At 41.4% G+C, this 19,258-nt stretch overlaps 1 protein-coding gene across 1 annotated transcript; it reads right to left on the bottom strand.

The window, feature by feature from the left end:
- Positions 1 to 729: 729 nt before the first annotated feature.
- On the bottom strand, positions 730 to 18,835 carry LOC103143067 (eukaryotic translation initiation factor 4 gamma 1-like). Its single transcript, XM_016674933.1, has 27 exons — positions 18,391 to 18,835; positions 16,552 to 16,674; positions 16,359 to 16,445; positions 16,153 to 16,185; positions 13,608 to 13,628; positions 13,131 to 13,310; positions 12,416 to 12,512; positions 11,041 to 11,151; positions 10,616 to 10,758; positions 10,309 to 10,401; positions 8,439 to 8,514; positions 7,500 to 8,339; positions 6,756 to 6,841; positions 6,452 to 6,638; positions 6,019 to 6,152; positions 5,489 to 5,602; positions 5,006 to 5,389; positions 4,658 to 4,804; positions 4,326 to 4,562; positions 3,996 to 4,100; positions 3,615 to 3,904; positions 2,780 to 3,009; positions 2,441 to 2,591; positions 2,228 to 2,295; positions 1,932 to 2,113; positions 1,162 to 1,354; positions 730 to 1,040 (listed from the first exon to the last, which is right to left on the bottom strand). The coding sequence occupies exons 2-27, from the start codon at positions 16,624 to 16,626 to the stop codon at positions 997 to 999; spliced, it is 4,308 nt and encodes a 1,435-aa protein (XP_016530419.1). The 5' UTR covers positions 16,627 to 16,674; positions 18,391 to 18,835; the 3' UTR covers positions 730 to 996.
- Positions 18,836 to 19,258: the final 423 nt, after the last annotated feature.

Here is a 19,258-nt window from a genome sequence, read left to right on the forward strand (position 1 = left end):
TGGAACAACTGAATTCAATTACTTTGAGAGTGACCCGGGATGTTTGTCAATAAAGTGTGCATGCATTCACCTAAATCTTTTAAGAGGTGGAGCAAAGTTTCTAGAATGATTTTAATTTGTCAAATCCAAAGCCTAATGAGTGTTCAGCAGACAGTTTCTCTTTGCCAGAATTAATTTGACGGCACTCATTGAATATTCAGGAACAAAGCACAAACAAGATTTAAGATAATACAGTGAAGGATATTTTTCCTTGGTCAAAGACTGAAAGTATGGACCTCAAAAACGTAGTTCTTTCGAAATCAGTACCTTCAAACACAATTCAAATTTTCATCTCTTTAGACTCACAATTCAAATTCCTTCAGGATAAAAGCTTTATGATCTGCAATACCAAAATGTTCAAATTTCAAGGAGTTTAAGGGAAGACTTTCAAAAGTAGGAACTCAATGCTAATTGTAAAGCATGTTGGCGGCAGCATCCTGCTGTTTTGCTAACAGTGGCACTGATGCAATGCCACAAATGGGTGGAATGATGAAGTTGGAGGACTGCCTTGTTTTCTTCAACTTCACACAAACTCAACAGCGAGACAGTTGAAACTTGAACAAAATGCCTGTGATCAAAGTGAAACTTGCTATAGAAAATGTAGCCAAATATTAAAAATATAGGCTCATTTGAGTGAATAAGGACATATAACTTAGAAGTGTTAAACAGAAACCACACTATCCACAAAGAAAAGGTTTGACAAGTTTTATTTGGGAAAAGTCAGACACTGAACAAAGCAAAGTTGGTCAGTTAAAGTTGGAAGTTACAACAGCTACAACGACTTGGTCACATGGAAACTGATTTGAAGTTTGTAATATTTCTGTGCTGATTGTGCATTAAAAAAAAACAGGCAGCAAGATCAGTTTGAACAAGGTGATGTGATTTGGGAGGTTGAGTGTAGGAAGTGTAGTTGAATCACTGATGTCCAACTTGGGTGGAAAACTGTCAGTGACACTTTTAAGGTTGCTGACAGGCATGGAAAGTGCAAGATTTCTCCAGATCTGTTGAGAGGAAAGAAATCAGTATATATTCAGATGCTGAACAGAAATGCATTCCACAAGCAATACATTTAAAAAAAAAAAAAATTGTAGTCCACTTAGTACAACTGAGATTAGCACGAACCTGAAGCAGTGTCAGCGCATTGTCTGAGTGAGGACATGGCGTTCATGTACTCTTGTCCCAAAAACTGGTCATAGGTTTTTCCTGAAGTAACTTCCTGGAGACATTTGGTGGAGTCCTTGAAGAGGAGGTTCTTTCCATTGGCGGACTGGAACATTCTGAACGTAGAATCACTGCCACCGGTTCCAAACTTGGTCTGTAAAGACAATGCAAAATTAGGTTTTCATAATTGCTGTGTTTTACTGTACTGTTTCATTACGGTTGCGTTGCTACTGACTTTGAGAGCTGTAACGTAAGTTTTCTGATCTATGCTCTGCTTTAAACAAAGTCAAACAGCGTTCCACTGCATAGAAAAGACTCTACTTCAAAAGTAATATATTGTGAGATATAAACACATCCAAACATCATGTTAAACGTGAAGGAAAATTAGTTAACATATGGCTATACATGACCTCATAGTAATGTTTAATTTTTTGAAAACTGATTGAAAATTTGCAGGAAAATATTTTAAAACCAAATAAAATTTTCATTCTGCTTTGCATTAATTAATTAGTATGGTTCCTGCGCAAGCAAAATGCAGAATGCATTTTATTGTAAAAAAAAAAAAAAAAGAACAAAAGCTACGACAAAAAGTAAATGTTATTTTCATTCTTTTGAAACAAAGTGTAAACTATTATGTGAATATTCAACTCTCTTTTGCTTATTATGTAGGGGGAAAAAATTCAGCCTTATACATTTGAAACCTACAATTGCCTTTAATGTTCGTCACTGACCTGTTGGTCTTGCAGGATGCGGACCACTTTGTCACGAACATCAGGCCGAGTTACCACAGCATGTGCCGGGACAACAGCCAAGTGACAAGAAACAAAGTCCTCGACTGGCACTGGATCCTTTCCAGGGCAGATCAGCTGGTAGTCGGCAGAATTCACACCACGAGCCCACTCAGGACCATTACCTTTGATGAGAAAAAAACAATGAAACATAGAGGGATACAGAGGGATGCTGAAATTTTCCAGCTAGCAATTCAGCAAAGAGGCAGAGCATAATCAGGTCAGTTCATGTCTCTTACCATCACTGTTTTCTGAAACGATTGAGTGTTTAATGAAGGCAACGTCACCAGCACCCTCTACCAGACATCTGCAACAATAAGCCATACATGATTTTATTCTAAATGAATCGTTCCTGAAATAGATCTCAAAACGTTAGCATGATCAAAAAAAAATAATTTAAAAATCCCAAAGGCATTCAAAGCTTTACAGGATCACTGCTAAGTCTTTGGTACCTGAAAGCTCCAGCATAGCCGTAGTACTGCTCTTCAGCACTGGCTTTGCACTTGGCTTCATCTCCCACGGCTTTGCCGCTGCCTTTACACTCACGGCAGAATGGAGAGTTGGCTTCGGCTCCGGGGGCACAACCGCTGGAGAAGAAAGTATCTGCGGAGAATCAGAGGATCATCCATCAGTTGGGCTGAGAACTTCCTTTTCAACGAGGATTCTTATTAAGTCCACAAAGAATCCTTCCACTGAGTTTTCTTGTTATTAGAACAAATTGTGTACCTTGTATTTAAATGTTATATAATCACTTTGTATTGTACTTTTTCCCAGTTGACTGTTTCACTTACCAAACTGACAGTTTTTAGTCTGGGCATAGATGTGACCCATCGGGATGTTCCAGCCAGCTGTCCTGCCAACGCCTGTGTGGCAGGATTTCTTTCCCTGCAGATTTGCCCAGGTCACCCCTGAAGACTTCTTTACCACAGCAACAGCATAATAAGAGGAGGCTGTGTCTGTGAAATCAAAAAATACAAAGGAGATTGGTTCTAGCAACAACAAAAAAAGTCTTAAAATATTGCTTCAAAAGAGAACATAGTGACTTAATTTGTGAGAGACCAGTGTGAGTAGAGGATTTAGATAAGTTTAGTGACCTCCTGAAATAAAATCTGCCAGTAAAGAAACTTTTAATGCTCACGGTTTTTCTGGTCTTACACAAGTTTTTACACGTTTAACATTTGCTAAGTAGCAAAAAAAAAAAAAAAGAATTTTGATTGGACATTATGTGATAAATCAGTACAAATTTGAATGGTAAGAAAATAGAAGAAAGTTATTATTTAGATTTTTTTTTCTTTTTACAAATGAAAATGTACAAACTGTGTTAACCAAATTCAACCCACTTCACATTAATAGCCCTGAGTAATTTTTTATTTTTTATTTTTACAACGGATTGCTTCCTTCTAATTAGTAGCTATAGTCCATGGTTGCATATTTGAATCTCAATATAAATACGTCTAAACACAAATTATTGAAGAAAGACTGTTAAAGGCAAAAAACAGGTCAACCTATCGGGGGGCGGGGGGGTTTCCTACATCAGGACAATTTGAAAGATTTAACAGCTGTGAAAAGTGATTCTACAAAATTCAGACTCCAAGGTTCTGAATACATACTGTATGAATGNGTAACGCGTCAGAGAGTAACGCTCGGGGTTTTAGAGGTTTTACTTTTGTGATCTTGCTAAGGCGGGTGATGTCGATGGGTCGATTCTTGGTGGAGATGGGCACCATGTTCCAGCCCTCGTCTTGGGGCTGGGCCGCCCGGCCCCTCGCTGGCGTGTGCGGACCCCGGTTGTCCTTCTTTGACTGCAGCTGCTGCTGGACTTTGATCTGTTCCCGGTGCTCCTCCATCTCTGCGTCTTTATGAATTTGGTCAATTGTTTTGGGACCCTGTTCTCCCCTACGAGGAACCCAATTATTCTAGGAATCGCAAAAGGAAAAGAAATGAATAAATAATCAGCACCACCACTTATTTTTGAGCCGCTTTACTGCAACTTCGGTTATCATTTACCCTTCTTAGGTCCAAAACATCTTGCAGCATGAAGCGGATTCTGGACGAGGTTTTCCTCTCTTTGATGATCTTGTCCATCTGGTTGAAATACTGATCCATACGAGGCTGAGAAAGACACAACATTTATGGCTTTTATATGCCTTTGTTATGATACAGGAAGTAAAATAGTATGTTCATGTGCAGTGCCTAAGATACTTTTGAAAGTCTTCTCAGTTCCTCAAGCCATCATAAATAATCAGTGGCCCAGACACGTGGCACAAAGAAACAGTCATCACAGAAGACTATTTGACGTCACCCACTTCCTTCTGTACATGTTGAGAACCAACTAACCTTGGCCTTCTCGAAGTCCAGGTCTTTGCCAATGGTGGACAGCAGTCTGCAGAGACACTCCAGAGATTCTTCGTCATGGTTCTTCAGTAGTTTGACCACACAGTCGTGCATGATGGCCTCCGTCAGCATTTTCAGCTTGAAGAGTTCGCCGATGAATTTTATGTTGCCCAGCGAGCGCCTTCGAGCTTTGTCTCGGGCCTCTTCCAGTTCCACCCTTAAACGCTCACGCTCCTCGTCCTGCAGAGAAATAAGCAGAAGGTTTGTTTGTGCTTTCGTGGCCACAAGATTGATTTTGTGCAAACAAATTAAGGAGAAAAATAAAAAGAACATACATTCTTGGAAGCTTCCATCTCTTTCTGCTTTTTCTCAAAAAACTCATCATCGTCCTGGTCCTTTTCAAACTCCTTCTGGCAGCGGTTGAGGAGAAGTTTGCGGAAGTTCACAAAGTTTCCAGGTTTATCCGGGGCGGGCACTTTCAGCTGGAGAGGGGCAACAACCAACCAGAGGTTGACTCAATTTAAAATCAGCAGCAATTTGGGGGATAAGCACAGACCGAAAATAGATCATTTCTGCTCTTTCAGTTCCTCAACACCATCATGAGCAATTCAGTGGCCCAGACACGTGGCACAAAAAGTGAGTCATCATTAGAGCAGTGACGGCGTGCACAGCACAAAACTCACCCCTATAAGGCAGCGGCACATGTTGGCGTAGGCTACGGAGAAGTTGGGCTCCGAGATGGCCTTCTCGAAGATGAGGTCGATGGTTCCCTTCAGCCTTTCTTCTGTGTCTATTTTCAGCTCCATCACCTGCTTCATCAGCTCCTGGAACTTCTGCGGGGTGAGCTTGTTCAGGATGCTGCGCAAACGCTTGAACAGCTCCTGAGTCTTCGCCTGCTCAGCGTCGGCCTCTTCGGAGTTGCCGTCTTCGGGCTTTATGGTCGAGGGCTTCCAGGCGTTCGCAGCTTTGTTGAGCTGCACGCTGTCCGTGAGGGACCTGCTGTTGATGATGATGATCTTCTTGGGCTCTTTTCGCAAGCTCTGCTGGGAGCGATGTGACCCAGAGGGCTGAAAGCACAAAACAGAAAAGTACGTTTGTTTTTTTTTTTTAAATGCAACGTGAAGTTGTAATAATTCTGAACGGAGGAAGCTGTGATTTTAAATAACCTGAGGTCGTCCTGCAGATTTGCCTCCGAGACCCCCCAAATATGTAGGAGTGAAATCCGAACCCACGTTCATCATTCGACTGGGATCAACAGGTCGCAGCGGAGTCTTGTTTACCTGGCAAAGTGAAGTAGGCTGTAAAATACTGGTCATAAACCTGCAAAGATGAGTCACCTCTGACTATTCTGAAATCAAAAGAAGAGACGATAAAGTCCCGAAGCAGAGGGATCAACACATTCCATGCACTGTGGTTCCATGCTCACAGGATGGAACTACAGGATGTAGCATAGCTGCTTCAAAATAAAATTACACTTGTTAAAATTTCTTCTGACTTTATTGTCTGCCGATTGCAGTTGAAATAAATAACCAAATTAATTGTGATTGTTTAACTAATTGTCAATTGTCAACTGGTGTACACAGACTCAAAAAAAAGAAAGAACATATTCAGAGCAGCAATAAAGCCAAAACCTTCACAATAAAAGCCTTTTCCTAGTATAAAGCCACGACATGACTCCAGACAAGCAGCAACATACCTCGTCTAGGACAACGTCACTGATGACAGGCAGACCCTCTGGTTTGTGCATACTGGCGCTGCTAAACTGGAAGCCCAGAAGAAACTCTCTGTCATACCGCTTCTTTGCTTCTGGGTTTATTGGCTCCCCCAGGTCTGAGTAGCACACATTTGGGACGCGTCAGTAAACTTGATTCAAGTGAACGCTTAAAAGGTTTAAACTGGATAACAAGGGTAAGTAATGCGAGTAGGAAAAGTGCTGCTTGGAAGGAAGGGAAAGAAAATCACTACAAGATCTCATCAAAATTTCATAGATCTTTTAACTATTTCTTTTTATAAAACGGTTTGAATCTTTTCGGAAACATGATCCAAGTCTCCATGATCATTTTAACATTATATGAATTAGTGAACCAAATAACTTTGACAAAACGCTTCCTTTAGTGCTCTTAACTAACCTTCTTTGTACTGGTATTTCTGCTCAGTTGGCTCGAGCGTGGATTTGAGCTTGTCCGGTTCAGCACTCTGCTTGTCCTCTTTTTCCTCCCAGGTCTCATCTACCGCTTCAGCGGGAGGCTCGGCTGTCGCTGGAGGGCTGACCTGGACTACTGAGGGTTCAGGAACAGGCTTGGCATCCGGCTCCTGCTAAAACATAATGATGTTTAAGTTAGCAGCTTGCAATAGTGATAAAGAGCCATAAAGACTGACCTGTTCTCAAAGTTGTGTTACCGTCAGTAACACAGCAGCTGAAGGGAGTCTCACCTCTTTGAAGGCATCCAGAAGGCCCCCAATGGCTTTTTTGTTGAGCTCTTTCATGCTCTTCTTCTTCTTTGGCACAGACGTAGCAGCTACAGACAGAGAACAAGATATTGAACAAAACAGAAGAAATAAAAAAAATAATAACCTGTTTGGTTTATTCTGTATGCAATAACCTTTTTCCTCTCAATTTCCTCCACATTTATTGGACGTCAGCATGATCTGTTCTGATGTATAATTAAAACAAAAATTTGTATTTTATTATAATTCATGTCTTCACTGCCAAAAGCTTCCCCTTATAACAAACCAACTTCAGCCGCCTGAGCAGATGCCACACTCTTATCTTTGGTTTGTGTTTAAATCTGTATTTAACGGTAATAAAAACACATAGAGGCAGTAAAGGAAGACAATCATGGCAATTTAAAAATCGATAGATTTCACACCCAAGGAAATACATATCCTTGCTGGCGCCAGTAAAACGATCCCATCATCTGCCTGGAAGATGGCCAAACAATCACACCGCCATTTATTCAATCAATCCTAGTAGTGGTTTGATGTACATGACAGTGGATCCATTTGACTGCTTTTGTTGTTGCGTTCTAGATATGATTTTATTTTTAAGACACATTGCTCAGCTCTAGGGCATCTCATAATTATCATAATTAAGGTGAAAACAACAGTGTGGTGTCAGTGTCTTTTCTTTTACTACCAACAATAAGATGAAACAAGTGAGAATCACATCAATCTCACCTTGCATAGTAGTTTCCTCTGGGCAGCTGGCAGAGGCAAGAGGAGCATCTTCAGTTTTCTTCTGCAGCCGCTCTTCCTCCCTTGTCTCCTCCTCCTCTTCTTCTTCTTCTTTCTGTGCTGGTGTCACTGATTCCTGAGATTGAGAAGGGTCGGGTTTGTCCTGGGGCGTAGCGTCAGACACCGGGACATCTTCAGAGAGTTCTTCAGTCTCCTGAGGAAGGCCGTTGGGAAGAAGAGACTCTGCTGGCCGAACCGCAACCAGTTCTGGTTCTGAGCTCTGGTCCGCATCCTCGGCCTGTGAAGCAGCAGGTTCTGGTACAGCGAGGGGCCGAGAGACGTCGCTTGACGGTTTTGCAGCAGCGTCCTCTTTCACAGTCTCCACAGGGGTGACTGCAACTTCAACAGGGGGTTCTGACTTGGCGCTAGCTGTCGGTTCCTCTTTTTCCAGTTGAGCTCCTTCTGGCTTCACCTCTTTCTCTGCAGACGGAGCAGCCTGCGGCTCCTCTGTTTTCACGGGCGTCTCTTGTGCTACCGGTGATGCAGAAGGTCTGACCGGAGCATCCACTGTGTCGGCGGCTTTCGAGCTGACCGTCGTTTCTGCTTCAGCAACACTGCTGATACCTGCTGCTGCTGATGGGAGGGAAGGCGGAGACTGCCGCTCCTTTAGCGACGGGGAAAGTCTGTCTGCTGTGGCCGCAGCGGCCACAGATTGAGTTGCTAATTCAACAGGCGGCGTAAGTTGTCTGTTTACTTCCTGTTTGGCCTCCACCACAGGATCCGTGTTTGCCGGAGCAGCAGGTGGAGGACTTTCAGGGGAGGGAGAAGACTCCGCCGGCTCATCTGTCGAGTGTGAAAATTAGAAAATTTAAAAAAATAAAGCGTGTCGACAGGCTGACAGATTAGCATTTGTTTGCTAATCAAACTCGAATGTTTCCTCACCTCTTCTTGTCACTACAGTAACAGTCTGTCCGACTTCACCATTGGTCTGGGCAATACTTACTTCTGCTACAGATGCCTACGATCAGAGACAAACAGGTTTTTAAAGCAATGCGTAAGATAATCCAGTTAATTTACAGTGACAATTTTTATTGTTTTTTTTAATCTATGAAATAAAAAAAAATCTTTCAACTTGTGTGAATGCGAACTCTTCAGATCTGCTAATGTAGATTAAATCACTTTCTATTGCACACTTTCAGTATCATAACGCTCAAGAGCTAAATCAAAAAATAATCCCAAAACTCATTATCTGATCGAAAGGAGCATCGTCAAGAGACACTCTATAAACTAAGCAACATAGTTTCTCAATATGTCACAATGCAGAGTGGAGATAAACTAATTAATGTTGAGAATTGACACGATGCCGGCTCCGTCCCCTTGCGGAAATGGAGCTGTCCTCCGTCAAGCCAACTGTTTTTATGGCAGACGTAACGGACCTCAATGTGTTACCCAAGACATTTTTTTTGAGTCATTTTGGCCTTATAAACCAACACTGAGGCAAAGACGGCCAGCAAGAAAATTCTCCAACTAGTCCTACGTCAGCTCTATAAGGTTATTAGCGGGAAATAAAGGAGAAATCAACGATGAAGCCCAAGAGAAAAAATGAGGGACACAAAGTCTGGTTGGACGCGAGTGTGAACGCTGAGGGACACAAGCTGCACGTAGAAAATGGGTGAGTAATGACTTAAATAATACCGGCTCGTGAAAATCTGCCTTCAGGAAAATGCTTAGAAATAAACAGCAGCATGAAATGGTGTTTAAATGCTGATATAGCTACCTTAACTACTTACTACTTAACTACTTAACTACTTAACTTAACTACCTTCACTTACTGATCTGGAAATGATTAGATGTTTAGCATTGTTGTTTTAATTTAACTGAGTTGTGTTTATTTGACGCTTAGCTGTCAGCCGTCGTTAGCTGAGTCGTTAGCACAGAGCCCGAGTCGTTAGCACGGAGCCCGAGTCGTTAGCACGGAGCCCGAGTCGTTAGCACAGAACCCGAGTCGTTAGCACAGAACCCGAGTCGTTAGCACAGAACCCGAGTCGTTTGTAAGGAGTCGTGAGTCGTTAGCACGGAGCTATCAGTAAGTGTCGTTATGACAAAAGCTGGGATGTTTACTACAAGTTATCTTTGTGGCGCTGTCTAACGTAGTAGTTTCCATCCATCAGTTTCATTCAACTGTACTTGGAACGCTGATTGGTCAGTTCCTGACAAGTGCCCTGAAATGATTGGGGGAGGATTGCTCTACGTCAGCAAACCTCCCCCATTGGGGGGGAGGGGTCGGCGTCATGTCAATTGACCACTTACACATTTAACAGGGTCTGATTGGTTCTTTAGCAACTGCCATGATCCACTTATCTTTAACCCTGTAAACCAGTTATAGCCACTGCAAATGAGACTCATGACTGCTGTGCTGGAAACTGGAAAAATTTGAAAACGTGACAATTTTAAAGATGAGCTAAGCTCATATTTTATGTATTTTACCAACAACTTTCATTCTTCTAATTAGGGTGTGGGTCCCAGATAAACGCTAATGGATGTTAAACATGGTGCACCAAAATAAAACTGGAAATTATGAAAGTGAATATGAAATGTAAAAATAACTAAAGAAAATATGTCTGTGATAAAAGACAGACAGCACATGTGACCAAGATCTGCTGGTCTCTTATGAAGGAGACATGCTATAACTGATTTAGGTGAGTGTTATTAGTGATGTCATCACTGCCTAATAACTAAATTCTCTGTGGGGTGTCAAGAGCTTTATAATGCTCCTATAACACAGAGTTGACTTTCTAAATGGATGACTGACCTGTGGGGGGGTTGCTGCTGTGGTAGATCTTCCACCCGACATGATCTCCTTTGTAATGTCACGCCCACCTTGGTTGGGGTCTCGTATTGTTATCTGGCAGGAAGAAAATCGGTAATGTTACTTCCTAACATATGCTGGCAGTGGGTAATGATCCAGTCTCTTTTGCGCAATTGTTGCCACACAACACAACACCACCGTCATTTTCAGGTAAAGAGAGAAAGTTCCACGTAGACGGAACAATACATTTTCTCTCCATTCACTTTGTTATCCTCAGAATTTGTGCTGGCCTTTTGTTGGGAGACGCTACCTGCTTGCGTTCCCTCTTTGGCGGGGCTTGCGGCTGTGTGGGTGCTTGTTGGGGAGGCGGAGCTTGTTGTTGTGGGTTGATCATCACCGGCGCTGGCTGGACTGACGCAGAGTACTGCGGCTGAGCAGGATAGTACGCTCCCGCTGCTCGGAGAAACAGATGCACAGTTTGGTTGGCAAGGAGATTTCAAAGTGGAGCTTCTCTCTAGTTTTACGCTCAACTCTTTTAATACATTTTCTACTACTACTAACAAATAATACACATGCATTACACCTCAATGGCCCTTTTTTTTTAGGACCTGGCATTTGTTTTGAAACAGTAGCGACTCTAAAAAGAAAACATGTAGGAACGTAATTAGAGACAGGAAGTGCCACAGATTACTGCCACTGAAGCTCGCTGACCACAAGCGCGCGCACACTACTCACCGGGGTAACGCTGGGAGGTGAGAGGAGCACCGTGGAGAGAGAGACGGCCGTTCTCTCGCCCGCCCCCTCTCCCCCCACCACCCCGCCTCTCCCTCGCAGCAAGAGAGGGCTCTGAACCAACGCAGCAAGGAAAAGGGAAAGGGGAGTGAGGGGCCAGGAGGAGGAGGAGGAGAGGAGAGGAGGAGAGAGGGCAGGAAGAGACAGATGCAGTATGAGTTAATGAGAGGATCCAGAGGAAGCAGGGTGTTAAGAAGGTCCCAGGAAATGACCAACAGTTTGATCCTTCCCGCTCATAGGAAACTTCCAATTTACTTTTGGAAATGATTGACAACGTGGCTGGAGAATTTTGACACAATGGGAAATAAAAGCTATTTGTTGAATAAGTATAAAGAATACTTTAAGAACAGTTTTAATGTTTTACTGTAGCCTGTCCAGACCACCCAGTTGTCTTCTTTTCTGCTTGCATTCCCTTCATGTATAATGACGAGGCAGAAACAGACAAACAAAAAGATATTATTGACTGATCTGCAACATATTAGTTTGAGTGAATCTAGTCAAAGTGATGGCAGATTTATTTCTTATTTTGGGTGATCATTTTTTATTTTTCAGGCTGACCTTTACTGAACGGTGAATAGCCAGGAAAGAGGGAGGGAGGGGAGAGAACGCACGTCTCAAACGTCCCGAGACCGGGCCGTTTGAATGTTAAACATTTTAGTTTCAAACCTTTGTGTTAAAACCATAATGCAGTTAAAGTACAATCCAAATCTCACACTATCCCAAGCATATTTATGCCATTATGTATCATGTAAAATATTTACATAAAATATTTTTGAAAATGCATGCTGCAATACACAATTACTTAAAGGTCTGCTATATTTAGATGATGGTTTGAAAATTTAGCACCTAAGAAAAGTTGAGTTAATCGTCCAACCAAATTTGAGTATTATTCAGATTTGGTCCCTTGCAGCATTAGATGCCAATTAACCATCTGAGGGTATGCAGACTCATCTGAAACATGAGCTTTAAAGTCATTTCATGGGACCTACAAGGAAGTGTCAGGTGACTGCAGATAGAGAAAACGGACCAAAGCAGAATCAAGCTAGACCACGTGCAACTGGCACTATGACACTTACAGCAGTATTGTAACACAGAGAAGCACCAGAAATAAAAAAAAAAACAACAAAAAACAAACAAACAAAAAACAACCAAGCAAAACCATAACAAAAGCAGTGACAATTTCCAGACAAAGGGTAGAAATTATAATCTATATATTGAGGATAATTTGGGGGGGATTTAGTAACAGTCATCTTCTTCAATGGTAAAACTGAAGGCTGTGCTTGGTTGTTATTGTTGGTGTCAGGGTAAAAATCCATACCGTAAGCAGAGTATTCTGCAGGACTAGTCCCAGGATAGAAACCTGTGCCGCTGGTCACAGGATACTGTTGTGTAGGAGGCATGTATGGAGTACGGTACTGCAGAAACAACATTGAGAACCGGTAAAAAGCCGCATCCTCAGAAACAAACTGTATAACAACAACAGATGAAATGTTATAAATCTTTTTCAGACACTCAAAGACACTTTGTGTGTTAGTAAATGGCAGTGTTGGAACTGTTTCGGAACATTACAACGGGTAGCAGCTGAACCAAAGAGAACCCACCAGAAGGTCCTGTGGTGGAAACTGCATGCAAATACGATTCTCACAGCATAAAGATTTAACAATTCAAAACCACGTCTGCAAAACTTTAATTCAACAAAATCGTGTTCAAAATTGAGATGCCCCATTCAAATTTGAACTCTTATGATATTGTCACATATTGATTTGCTATTCGAATCTATATTAGTAGTTTATTTTACAGCATGTTTAATTGTTTCCTTTAGTTTTAGATGCTAGATTATAAATATCTTACATTTTTAGCACAGTTAAAATTAGTTTTAATATTAACTTTTTTTTTTTTTTTTAAATCTGTAGATAGAATATCTAATTTTCATACAGCAGAGTGGGCGTACGCGATTAAAGATGACTTTAAAAAGACAGTCAAAGCCGGTCCCAAACCAAAACCCAGCTGATAATTAACTCGATTTAACCAACCTGTCCAGATGGGATAAAATAGCCCTGAGGAGAGCCACCGAAAGGAATCTGCTGCTGGGGGATCATCATCATCTGGGAGCTGGTAGGGTACACATGCGCAGGTGCAACAGGTCGAGGGCCGCTGCTTGTCTGCACCCTAGGAGCGCTGGCGGCCATAGTGGGTCGACTCTGATAGTAAGCCTGGAGTAAAGACGGAAATTAGAAAACGTTAGAAATAAAGCAAGAGAATTGAGAAAAATGTCAAAAATCTCCCCAATTATGCTATGGCTATAGCCCATTTATTCACATATGGTGAGAACGTTTTGGTTGGTGCATTGGTCCTATTGCATATATAGGGGAAGCAACGCACTCACAGCACCTGCTAATTTCTGCATCAAGCCGAGAGCTTCAATATGGAATCTACACTGCTTATTCAGTCTTGTTTCCCTGTCGGGTTATCGAAGTTAGGAGAGGAGGGGGGAAGAGAAAAGCGGTTACCTGCAATGCTCTGTATCCACCCTTCAGCCGCACAACACGTGAGCAGAGAGCAAGAGAGGGAGTGAGATTAAGGAGAAAATGAAGACTAGAGACAATGAGGAAGGTTGATACTGCAAAAACATTTAAAAAAAAAAGAAAAGCGAAGGCTGTGACAGGAAGCAGTGTGTCCCAAGACCATGGTGACAGATGAACATACAACTCTGTGAAAAGGTCCAATATCAAGGTGCATAAATAATTTTTAAGGTGTTTGCAGAAACTGGTGTGAAATTACAGCAAGTAATTAATGTTTCAAAATGTGTTTTTTTGTTTTTTTACCAGCCTTTTTATCTTTGTGGTTTCATTTGCAACAGTGTTCTCAATGTCGATTCCAAACTTATCTTTTTGTTAAATATTTCCTTGACAGCAAAACAGCAACACTTGAGCTCCTACTAGTAGGTATTTCTGAAATTTCTTTTAAGACTATCTCAGCCTCATTACAGTGCAACATATTTACCTCTCTAAGGTTGTTGAAAATCTTTGCAGATGCTCAGAGCCAGGTTAATCCAACTGTGGAGCGCATTGTTACAGCTCATTACATCTGGCCTCCTGTTTGTCTATCACTGTGTGTGATCTATCTGCCTGCGACTTCAGATTATGCGTGCGAGGCAAGCCGTTTAGGGGCTTCTACGCCGACTGAGTCACCAGCTCTGTTGCACCCTAAAACCCATTTGTTTGTTCTGCATTTCTCACGCAGAGCAAACCACAGGCAGCGCGCAGCTCCACAATTTACCTCTGAATCATGGAGACTCGTTATTTTCTTTAAATGTTTCCTCCACCCCCTGCAATCTGTCTGCACCCACGACATACTCCCTTTAGGACGATAAAGTTGATCTTATCCTTATGCGAAGTTGCAGGTCGACATTGCGCAGTTACGCCAAGTTAACTTTTAAAATGGACAATAGTTCCTAACGGTCTGGGGTCTTTTTTTCCTGGTTTTTTCTGCTCATCATCTCCCGACTTTCTCGATCACCACTTAACCTAAACAGACGGGCGATGTGCAAAAACAAAAACCCATCACAGACTGTGTGCGGAGAAATATGTGGTTGAACAATGTGAAGCTGTGTGAAATAAACGAAGAATCGAGGTCTAGGATTTTTCCTCAGGCATTTTTTGCCCCTCACCCCCCATTCTAATCATTCCAGGTATATTTGCAGCTCTAATTCTAACGAATGATCCAACAAGTATTAAACTTGGCTACCAGAGCAGCTTTAATATGTTGGAAAGACAAGCACAGAGGAGTCATGACAGAGACAGCATGAACTGGGATAGCAAAGCAGTAACTTTACTTAATAAAAGACGAATGTTTGACATTACCAGACAGTCAGCCAGAAACTTCCTGGATCAAAAGCTTCTGTCGCAGTAGAATGAATAACCAAAAACCTGACACTGTTTAATTGCATGCACTAAAAGTAGGTTATTATATAAATATCAAAAGGTTGACTCCCAGGTTGGTTTGATTTTAAGTGATTTGTACACATTTATCTGTAAAAATGAACAGAAAATTAATAAAATCCTCCTGCAGAGCTAATTCTTCTATTATGAAAGGATGATAAATATTTCCAAAAAAATAAAAAGTCTAAAACAAATCCACTCAGATTGTACATAAGCAGAAATACAGAAATGCCAGCAGTCGCTTTGAGTGATGATCTATGCGCCATGAGCCGTGAATTTAGCTTATTTTATTGGTCCTGGCAGTTACTTGAAATATTAAACGCTCACAGTGAGATGAAATTATGACTAATCATCCAGGCAAAGATGCACTGATCTTGTGGTTTGCTTGCAGTGTTTTAAAGAAAGATATACTAACTAACTCCCCTTGAGAAGACACCAGGATGACAAGTCAATAAATGAAACTGGAAGGTAAAGAAGGAAATCACAATTACCGAGATCAGGTGAACCCGATTTGAGATAATGGAAAAAAATATAAGCCATTATACCGTAAGAGATATTTTTCCCCTCAATCTACAAGCAGTTAAAGTGGAATCCAATAATATTTTTATCCTGCATATTTCGGAAATGTAACAAAAACTCATGTCGATATCAAACTGATGAAGACAATACAAAATCCGTGGATTACAATTTTTTTATTTTATTCTTTGCTAATTCTAGCAAAGACATCGTCATAAAAACTGCCTTAAAAAAAAGATGCTCATTCTGCCATCTAGCAAATTGAAATTTTTTTTTGGTAAATCTAATTGACCTAAAGTTTAGCTAGTTTTAGGAGAATTTAATGGACAGAGGAAGTTGACAAAAAAAAAAGTTTTATGGATACTGAATAAAATAATTAATGGGTCTACTTTTTAAACACTGTGTTACCCTACTGGAAAAAAATATCAACTGTGGTGTGAAGAAATGCATCTCAAGTATGAAGCGTCAGCCTAAGAAAAAAAAGAAAGAAACTAAAGACGATTTTTGGGTGTAATTTCTAAAAATGTGGTCGTGAGAACATGCATTACACTAAAGGCCAAGAAAGGATATATATGGACAAAGTGAGGAGAGTTAGTACCTGTTGGTGTAAAGTACGAGGCCCTGTAGCAAACTGGGAGGACAGCAGAAAAGAGTAAAGAGGTCACAACAGACATTGAAGGCAGACAAACACTAAGCCAAAGCAATGCAGCAAAAGAAGCCATGTCAGAAGTCCAGGTGAAAGAGCGGGAAAGACTTCCGGCGCAGCACATCAAATCCCAAAACCCAACCAACATGAAGAAATACCTGTCTCGGCTGCTGTGCGGAGTTCATTTGTGGAGGTGGAGGGGTGGCAAAAACAAGAGAAGGTGGTTGTCCGGGGCCGTATGCAGCCTGGAGGAAAAACAAACAAACAAAACAAAAACAAAAAACAGAATAACTTTATTACAGAACTCCAATTTACTCAATCAATACATTCCACCCAGAAGGTAGGCCTCACCTGGGTTAATCCAGGAGACGGGGAGGGATTTGGGACAGAGGTGGGTCCCGTTATAGGTTGTGGTGGTTTGTTCATTTCACGTTCTTTTATTCGTCTGCATTAGGGTGGCTGTGTGTTGCCAGCCTTTGAGAGAGAAAAAAAAGATAAAAAAAAGGACAAGTATTTCAACATCTAAATAATGTGTTTAAAAATGTTTCCAATTAAATCACAGTTATTACAAAAATAAACTGCCTATAACTGAATAATTCAAGGCATGGGTGCAACATGTTGCCCAATTATATTTGCAGCAATGATGGGTAAGAACACCACTGTATGGACACATCTCTAGTGTGGCACCACCACTAAGCAAAGAGGGTGTGGTCTGTGGGTTTTGCCCAAGATAAAACCACCACCACCACCTCCCACGCGTGCATATTGTGTATCCAAAGCATTAAGCATAAACACCAGTTAAAGTCAAAGAAACATTAATATAAGGACAATTTAGGTTTTGTGCATCCAAATCTTTACAAAAGACAAGGGGCATACAATGGCAAACGGGGGAAGCTACTAATTGCTGGTTCTACTGGTTTAAAGACATATTTGGCTGACAGAGTAGCTGTCAGGCAAATTTGTCTTTAGCTAGCAGCTAAAGACAAATTCCAGTATGTTTAAGAAAATGGATACCTCAGGTCAAAGGGCATTTGCTGTGTTAACAGTGTTGTGCTAGGTCCATGTGGGCAAATAAGCTGTACAAGTACCGTGAGTTTATGTTAAGGTCGATGAATTTTCAATTAAACACAAAAGAAAAGCTTATTAACATTTTAAAGATCGTACATAACAACAACATGAAGGAACTGCAGTGGAAAAACTGATGTTTCGAACAGGCATGACATTCTGACACAGGAACCGTCGTTAGCTGCTAGCTAGTGCCATGCTTTAGGGGTTTAAGCCACAACTCTACCATATGGTTGTGAAGCGTGCAGTGACGGATAGCCGGCGTGCGAACCCTCATTAAAGATGACGGGTGTTCAACGAAAAGATTATTATGTCTTAGCAAAAATGTGGGTTAACATGAATTTTACCGACCCGCTAGCGTGGCAGGCGCTCGTAAATCGTAGCTACCAGCCTGCGTGCTAACGTTACGTGTCCCGCTACCACAGACATTTTCTGTAGTTACGCTACGTGGCTCAGTCCGCATTTAACCCCGGAGTACATGGTGTTCAATTTGGTACGTACTAATAATGGGCGACACGTTTTGTCGGAAAACGCGAGAACGAGGAAACAAAGTGTTCCCGAGTAAAGTGGCTGACACGTTCTGGTTACTGTGGAGCTATTGTTGGTGAACGTCAGCTAGCCGTTTAGCGCTGAGAGTGAGATGAGCAAATTAAACAGGCCCAAAAAGCCACACGATCAAATGAACCCATCCAATCTATCATTCAACCATGTCCTTAGCAGATAATAATTTCACTGGTAACTTCGTATAAAACAAAGCTTTGCAACAAAGGCGCTGTCTGCACACATGATATAACAGGGTTAACACCAAAACGAGGTAAGAAGTAACTGATGAAAATAACCGGTGAAGATTAGCCACCAACTGTCATTTCAGCGAACCTCAAGATAACTTTAGTCAAACACCGCGAACAGCAACTCAAAGTATAAGCACTCAATTAATAAATGTTAAACTGAACTGACTGCAAAAGTTTTTCTCTGAAATAAAGCAGCATTCATCTGCTTGCTACCCAAGCAAATGTGCTGACAGCCGGCCGGGCCTGCTCAACCTGCATGCCTTTGACAAAACTAATACCTAGCTAGAGTGAACGTAAAGCTAGCATCAACAAGGCTAACCGGCCTAATTCTTACCAGGTACCAACAGTGTCAGGGTTGTAAATTGGGAACTTGGGGTATCAGCCTCTGGTCAGTCTTCTGTTGGTGAAAGTTTGTTTGCTTGTCCTTCCTGCAACAGACGAGTGAAGCCCTTCTTGGCTATTGACTTTAGCGAACTAGTTGGCTAACCGGCAGATGGGGTGAGTGCTACTGATGTCACTTCGGTTTAAATCCCAGGATGTTCAAAAGTGACAGTGGTTTAAAAAATATATAATAATATCGCTCTTCGGGAGTGCTATTGATAATTGCGATAACTCCCAAATAAGCCTCTGGACTGGAGGTCCATGATCAAGGCGTCGATGGTGACGGATTGCCGGTTAGATTTGTACTCTCTCGTACGCAAGGCTTAGAGAGAGGCCATAGTGCGATGTTTCTGCTGCTCGGAGCCGGTGCGCCTCCAAGTCGCATGGGTAAGTTCCGGGGAAATTACAATTTGATGCCGGTTCCTTGGTCATGTGACACTGGAGAGTAAATCATTTGAGGAAGCGTACAAGAAATATTTTTATTGTATAAAATGAAATAAAAAAAAAAAGATAATAGATGTCTGAAAAATAAATAAATAATAGCATACAGTAAAAATGTTTTAGTCTCAGTAATGGAGGGTTCAAAGAATATCGAGTTTGATTCGCTTTTCTGCTATTATTTCTTTTTTTTTTCCCTCTTCTTTTTGTGAACCTAATTTGTTTTCAAGCAGCAAATAACCACTGGAATATACAAAATGCTGCACCATTATAGAAGCAAATTTATATTTAAAAACAGAATCAAAACAAAATTTACATGAGACAAAAAAAAATCCACAAAATATTACAAATATATAATAATAATAATAATAAATGTTCTGAAT

Source organism: Poecilia formosa, unplaced genomic scaffold, assembly GCF_000485575.1.
Source record: "Poecilia formosa unplaced genomic scaffold, Poecilia_formosa-5.1.2 Scaffold104, whole genome shotgun sequence".
Lineage (NCBI taxonomy): Eukaryota > Metazoa > Chordata > Actinopteri > Cyprinodontiformes > Poeciliidae > Poecilia > Poecilia formosa.

Excerpts from the sequence above, each read along its gene's own strand:
- LOC103143067 (XM_016674933.1), bottom strand. The coding sequence starts at position 16,626 with ATGAACAAACCACCACAACCTATAACGGGACCCACCTCTGTCCCAAAT. Across the intron at positions 12,513-13,130 it reads ATTTTATCCCATCTGGACAG|TACCGTACTCCATACATGCC; the intron begins GTTGGTTAAATC and ends TTGTTTCTGCAG. Across the intron at positions 8,515-10,308 it reads CAGCAGCAACCCCCCCACAG|GCATCTGTAGCAGAAGTAAG; the intron begins GTCAGTCATCCA and ends CTCTGATCGTAG.